The following is a 7213-nucleotide window of genomic DNA, read 5'->3' on the forward strand; positions in this document are numbered from 1 at the left end:
GATTTGATCATTGTACAATGTGAAAAAAATATTGTAATGCGATATGTGGTAAAGAAACGGTACATAGCAAAGTTCCACACTAGCTGTTAACATGCATGCACACCTGCTACTGAATCCACACAAAACAATATAAAGGAAACAATTCATTAATTGATTCGGGATTCCAATCCAAGATTTACAGATTTATGAATGAAACCTCTTAGAATATGAATTTCAGTCTGAGATCAACTTCTCTCACTGCTATTTTTGTAATAGAAGCCCTTACAAAAACAACTTATACAAGAGGTACCTCAGTATATATATAATGGCACTGAAAAATTATGACTCCTGTGTACCATGGTTATCACTATTGCTTACCATGGTACTTTTCATAAAGAGAGATTCTTGCACTAACAAATTTTATACAAGGTTACAACTTGCCAATACTGATATTCAGTAATTAAATTAAGTATAACTGATCAGTAAGCTGGAGCTGTGACTCTGCTTAATGATTGAACGAGAGCGAGAGAGAGAGATACAAATAATGAAACAAGATGTAACTGTCCAATTCATTGGAATGTTGAAGTGTCAGTCAAGTGTGGTTCATATCACATTGGTGTGGTAGGGGGTCAGAGGGGTGTGAGCCTTGAGGGTCTCTATTAGTCATACTGGTCCCTCAGTCATGCCCTCCAGAGGCAGGCTGGTGGCATTAATAGTGGGTAGAGGTTGATCCTGGGAGAATGGCATGTTGTGGGCAGTCGCTACAGCAAGACTAGCATATGGCAGGTGGCAGTCTATGTCCAGGATGGGTGGGTAGTGCTGCCGATAACAGATGTAGGCAAAGAAGAGGCCAATCAATCCCCCAACAAAAGCATCTGTGAGGAACAAATCAAGGTTCACCAAGTAAGACATAGTCTCAACAAATCTGCAAGTAGGACCTTGGTCCATATATTCATTCAGCTGTATTTCTTTCTTACTGCGTGTCTTTAATATAATACTACTGTATGTTTTCATTCTTTTATTGTTGTTATTCCCATGAATAATTCAAATAAACCACAAAGAGGATGGATTGTATTTTACAGCAAACAAAGCTTTATAGAAGACAAAGGCATCATTTACCCTAAGGCTATGCTATATCTAATTGTGGCTCTACTGAACTGGGTCTTTTAGTGGCCAGAGAAGATAATGTTTTGCTACTGACATAGGATTCTTCAGCAAACACGATTCACCTAATGGCTTCTGCCATTTAATGCCACCCTGGAAGGAAGTATTTAAGCACCACCATTGTGAGGGTTGTTAAAAGAGCTGTACTGCACACTGACACACCGCTGTATAACCAAACCTCAAAGCAATTTCATTCCCAAAAATTGAGGACTAAAATAAAATCAAATGACGGAAACATAATTTTGAGGAAAGACTGATAAATTGCCCCTGGAACAAACCCACACTCATTAGATCAGCTTGCTACAGGCCAAGCTTGTATGAGTCCACAACTTGTATTTACTTGGACCAGATTGGACCCATCAAGTTTAATGGTCCATGCCACTATTGTTCAGGGGTGCGTTTCCCAAAAGCATCATTAGCTAACTACGGTCCTTAGTTCCACTGAACTCTATTCGTAACGATGGAACTTGCGACCATAGTTGCTTTTGGAAAACGCAGCCCAGATTAGTTCTGTTCTATTACCCAGCAGTCCTCGGGACAGGTCCATATAAAGTCACACATATTGTATGTTATAAGTATCTGCTTGCAGTTGTTTGTCTGATATGAGGTGTCCTTCTGCGAAGTGACAAGTAAATAAATGAATATGTATATATAACCAAATTAAGTGTTAATATGCATATTTATAGTTTAAAGTGCCCCTATTATGCCATTTTTAAGGTTGCTAATATTGTTTTATGAGTCTCCTAAAACAGGTTTACATGCATGCAAGGTCAAAAAACACTTTAGTTTTCTCAAAAAATAGATTAAATTTTACCTAATTTCTAAATTATTCGTAAACGACTCGTGCAAAGCAGTTCAAAGAATCAGTCTCTCTAAACCCCTCCTTTCCGTGAGCCCTCACTGCTGTGATTGGTCAGATGGCACAGTCCTTTGTGATTGGTCCAGAGCCGTAGAGAGATTGACTCTGGATTGGTCTAATGATTGGTCTAACGCTAACGCTAACGATTGTACCTTACCAATTCGAGCCAGTCGAAATGGTCGAAGTGGCTGATCGACAAGAGGCTGATTCGCAAGCACGACTGGAGCAGGACGTTTCTCAGTGGTAAGTGTCAAGTGTTAACAAGTTTGTGGTAATTATAAGATGTGACAAAACAAATTTACTCTCACAGCGTAGGATACAGCGTCTTCTCGACATGATGTTAACCACATGGAAATTTTACTGTGTTTGTGGGCGGGTTGGTGACGCAGAACGTGGGCAGACATTATGCAAATGTGTTACTTCGTGACGTAGAGTCGTAACAGAATAAGATTCGAATTCCTGACGACTCATTTAGGCGATTGAGAGCCTACTTTTTTTTTTTTTCTTCACAACTTTGCAGATAGTTTATGTTCACATACAACTACATGACACACTGCATGAAAGGTAATATTCGAAAAGGCATAGGGCACTTTAATATAATAAAATCTAGGACATGCAAACTTTTCTGGAGATAACTGACAGGTCCAGCTGCTTATATGCTGAAAAACTCTTAATTTCTGCTGTCATTAATTTCAAGGATTTCACTTTTTTATTCTCTCTGTAGTTTTAAGTCAGAAATTCATAAAGTCTAAAATAAATAATGATGTAAATAGTAACTTTTCAAAATGCCATACTATGATCAAACTAGTATCTCTGAAAATACTGGCATAATACACAGGAATAGTTCAGACAGACATAAAAATTACTTTCATTTTTCTGTGGAACACAAAAAGAGATGCACTGCTCACACTCACAATTTTCATGCTGCTTTTGTCCACAATAAAACTGAATGGGTAAAATGCTCCAAAGAAGACAAAAAGCCCTCAAAATAACTTTATATAACTTGTACATATATTTTAGGTATTCTCAAGTCATATAATAGCTTTGTGTGTGGAACAGTGTCTCACTTTATTTAATATCAGTGATGAGACATTCAAAAACCATTGACGATTTAAGCACCACATTTATACAGTATGAGTGTGAATGAGATTTAAGACTGGTGGCAGAGTAAAAGATTGTCAATGCATGTGGTTACCTACATTTCATATGGGTTTGGTACAACATGATGCTGTGAAAGGCCCAAAACATACACAATTAGCGTAAAGTGTCTTCTGCTACGGTCAGTTTTCTCTTTCAGATCATGGTGAAGCGAGAGTTTAAATAGAACTTTTCATTTGTTCTTGCTGAACAAATTAAAGTTAGTTAAAATTTTGATATGATTATGAATATATATCGATATATTTGAATAACAAATAAAGTTGAATATTTCAATTGAATAATAACACATCTGGTTTATGTTTATGGCATCACACTTTCAATATGTTGCCTAAACTTCTTGTCCGAGTTAGTATATTTCCATTATGGTTGTTTCTTCACTAAATTATGACAGAATTTTAATTTTTAGGTAAACAACTCTGTGTCACGCCCCTGGACTATCTTTGTTGTGTTTTCCGTCCCCATGTGCTCCGTGACCCCCCTGTCTAATTAGTAATTTGTTCACCTGTGTTCCTCCCAATTCCCTCGTTATCCTGTGTATTTGATGCTGCGTTCAAGTCCACCTGGGATGTTCGTACTTACACGAGTTGACAAGTCGTAATTACGACGTCAGGTGCGTTCAAGTCAGTTTAGTCAGCACAAGATGGAGGTGTACCTTCTTTTAATAAATTACAAGAAAATACAACAGGGTCTGCATTTTTTTACGTGGATTTCAGCTACGTAACAAGAACATCAATTTAAACAAAAATTTACCGTCAACTACAGACGTTGCATCCATTGATTCCGCCATGTTTCTCATTGACGCCCCCAACTCGGAAACTCGGGGCTTAAAGAAAATTTCCGAGTTTCCCACTCGTAATAACGACTTTGTGGTGGCGTTCATGTGTGTTCAACTTGTAAATACGATCTATCCGACATGACTTGAACGCACCATAAGCCCCAGTCTGTGTTTGTTGGGTCTACATGTTGTGAATGTGTGTCATCTTCCCTTCCTGGTGTGGATTTACCCTGTTTGGATTTAATAAAAGACTGTGTTTGCTATTCTACGTCTCCATTGTTCCTTCCGGCAGCGTTACATGACACTCTGCATGTGTGTGGACATGGTGAAATAAGGCAAAAAAATTTTAGCAAATATTCAAGATTGTGGGGACCAAAGGTAAAACTTGAACAAGTGGTCATTTACAAGCCTATATTGACTGACCGCTAATTTGAATATTGGTGATACACATCCCCCTTAATGCCTATGAAAGTTACGGCCAAGAATATAGCATAAAACCAAATAACCAGAGAGACAAAAAACATATTTAAAAAAATTCTTAAAACCAATTGGCCATGTTGTGTTCTTTTCCTGTGCATTGGTTATACACTCTTTCCATCAAATAATGTCATGCCTCCTTCGGATATTCAGACTTTTCATTGGATGGATCACGTGGATTCATATCCTGTCTGAGACTGTTATTGTTGATGACAGTTTGGCTGTGCACCAGGGTGATTCTTGATGATACACAGGCATAATTGATAACTTTGTGGGAAAAAAAATTAGATCAGTGAACTGTAGAGCTGATCTTAAAGCTGGCAAACAATTGCTAATGCTTTGTCTATCTTTATCACAAAGAAGTAACTCCAGCAAAACATGCATAATCAGTATTATGCTCTACAGGTCTTGAAGTGTGTTTGATCCTGTTAAATCTCTGGAAAAAGTTAATTACCTTGATGATATCAGCACAAGTCTATAATAAACTGTCCAATTTTTCTAATAGGGAGCTGCCTTGCTTTCTGCTGTCTACATAAGTGTCAGGGTTTGTTTTGGGTTGTGTTGGTTTTCATGTCTTTTGCTTTGTATTCATGCTCTTAGTTTAGTTTCCTTGTTTGTCATGTGTTCTTTGCCCCTCTTGTGATCATGTCATGTGATTCCCTTGTCTGTGTTATGTTCTGATTGGTTCTTTGGTTCATGTTTCATGTTCTCATTGGTTGTCTTAGTCATGTGTCCTGTCTCTAATTGGTTGACTCTTGTCATGTGACCCTTTGTGTTTGCTATAAGTAGCCCTCTTGTTGCCAATAGGTGCGTTCGACTTGAAGCAACAGATATATACTGATTATATACTGCTTAATACATCGCCATCTGTTCAAGAATAAAGGTCAACGTAAATATATACTATTTAAATACTAACAAAGTGGGGGAATATATGCTTTCATCAGTGTTTTATGATAAACGTGACTCAATATAACATTGCGACTACAGTAAAAAAGCTTTTACTGTTCTAAAAACACAGATTTGTGGCTATTATTGGAATTGAAAAGGTTAGAATAAACCCGAAACACACGTGATGGTTGTCATGCAGTGAATCTGGCCAATCGTGAAATGGCTGTGTCGTCATCAACGCTCCTGCAGTCGCTCTGGAGAAACTGCGCCGGCTGAGTCAGCCGGCTGCTCTCGAAACGCTCTAGCGGTGCTTTGATGCCACACGTGGCAGTGACGTGGTGTTTGTGTCGGTGAGTCTAGTCTGTTCAAGTCAAGTCTGTTCAAGTCATGTCTGTTCAAGTCAAGACTCAGTTTGGATTGTTTGGATTTTGGATTACTGTTGTAAATAAAGCTGCACTTGGGTTCATCTACTACTCGCCTTCAGTGGACTATCATTAATAAGTTGCTTTTTCACAGGTCACAAATATACAGCTTTAAAAAACTTGACTCGAATCTGATTTCAATAGTTTGATGTTAGCATGTTGTATATTGCTGATTAATCATAACATATGTGCTGATCTTTATTTAACTCACAATTATAGATAAAATCTGACTAAACTAATAACACACAAACATTTTTGCATTAGTAAATCAACTAACATTAACATTAAGATAAGATTAACTAAGATTAATAAATACTGTTGAAGTATAGTTCATGCTTAGTTCAGGTTAACTAAAGTTGTTACCTAATTAACCTTATTATAAAGTGTTACCAACAAATCTCTCTCATTTTTTTTTGCCAGAGAGTTCAACTTTTGTCTTAACTGTCCACAGAACATTTTTCCAGAAGTGTTGTAGAACAACAAGTTTCTGGCAATTATAAGACATGCCTATATGTTTGGCAGCAGTGGCTTCTAGGCATGTTCCAGGCAAACTTTAATTGTATAATAATTTAATAATCGCTAAAACATTCATCACGGTATCGATTTATTGAAATAAAATTAAGACTTAAAATAAAAGTAATAACGTAAAGACTTAAGTATTTAAGTCTTTAAAAAAGGGCTATAAAACATGTTAATACCATTTGACTTCCTTTTTTCTCCATTACAAGTGGTGTCAGAAACAGAAAGTTGCACAGCCTTTGTTGTTTACACGCAACCCATGGTAACTACATTATTTCTGCCTTTCTCTAACCTCCACCTACTGTTATAGAGTGAATTTTCATTTTCATTTATTTGTTCTCCTTAGCTACTTTTACATAGCATACGTGTTAATACGTGTTGTTAAATTTAACTTTGTAGATGAAAGATATCTAGAATTATTCACAGGATTTTAAGAGTGCCCATAATTTCTCCAGACGTCCTGTCAATGATCACATTAATTTATAATAGTTTTGCATGAATTCTATCTGGATTTCTGCATTAATTCTGACTGCCAAATGATGACACACACATACTGGTTAAGCAGTTGCATGCTTTTGTGGAACACTGCTGCAAACCTCTCACCTTGCCAGTGATGCTTGTAGTCGCAGGTGCGGGACAGGGCAATCATCATTGCACTGTAGAGGGGCAGGATCATGGCACAGAGACGCCAGCTGCGCCCACGTCCGGCAGCTGTGAAGCACTGCAACTTGCCTGCCAAGTAGAATGAAGTAAAGCCCAGGCCAGAGAAAGCAACTAAAACAAAAGGTGAAAGAAACAGAAATAGAAAATATTAAAAATAAATCCAAAGTCCTGTAAGAAACCATATAAAGTAGAAAACAACACATCACACATCTCTTTATCTAAATTGTGTCTCCTAGACAGCAATAATATTAAATAGATAGCAAATGCTGTCTCATCCTTCTAATATAGACCCCCCCCCCCCCCCCCCCC

General features: G+C 37.5%; 1 protein-coding gene across 1 annotated transcript in view; it reads right to left on the bottom strand.

The window, feature by feature from the left end:
- Positions 1 to 237: 237 nt before the first annotated feature.
- LOC107664704 (phospholipid phosphatase 4-like) overlaps positions 238 to 7213 on the bottom strand; it is a 148062-nt gene continuing 141086 nt past the window's right edge. Inside the window, exons 6-7 of the mRNA XM_016455351.1 lie at positions 6845 to 7015; positions 238 to 854 (exon numbers count right to left, since the gene is read on the bottom strand). Of these exons, the coding sequence (XP_016310837.1) occupies positions 643 to 854; positions 6845 to 7015 (383 nt within the window). The 3' untranslated portion in view covers positions 238 to 642. The remainder of the gene's footprint in view (positions 855 to 6844; positions 7016 to 7213) is intronic.

This window comes from Sinocyclocheilus anshuiensis, unplaced genomic scaffold, assembly GCF_001515605.1.
Source record: "Sinocyclocheilus anshuiensis isolate Anshui unplaced genomic scaffold, SAMN03320099.WGS_v1.1 scaffold455, whole genome shotgun sequence".
Classification (NCBI taxonomy): domain Eukaryota; kingdom Metazoa; phylum Chordata; class Actinopteri; order Cypriniformes; family Cyprinidae; genus Sinocyclocheilus; species Sinocyclocheilus anshuiensis.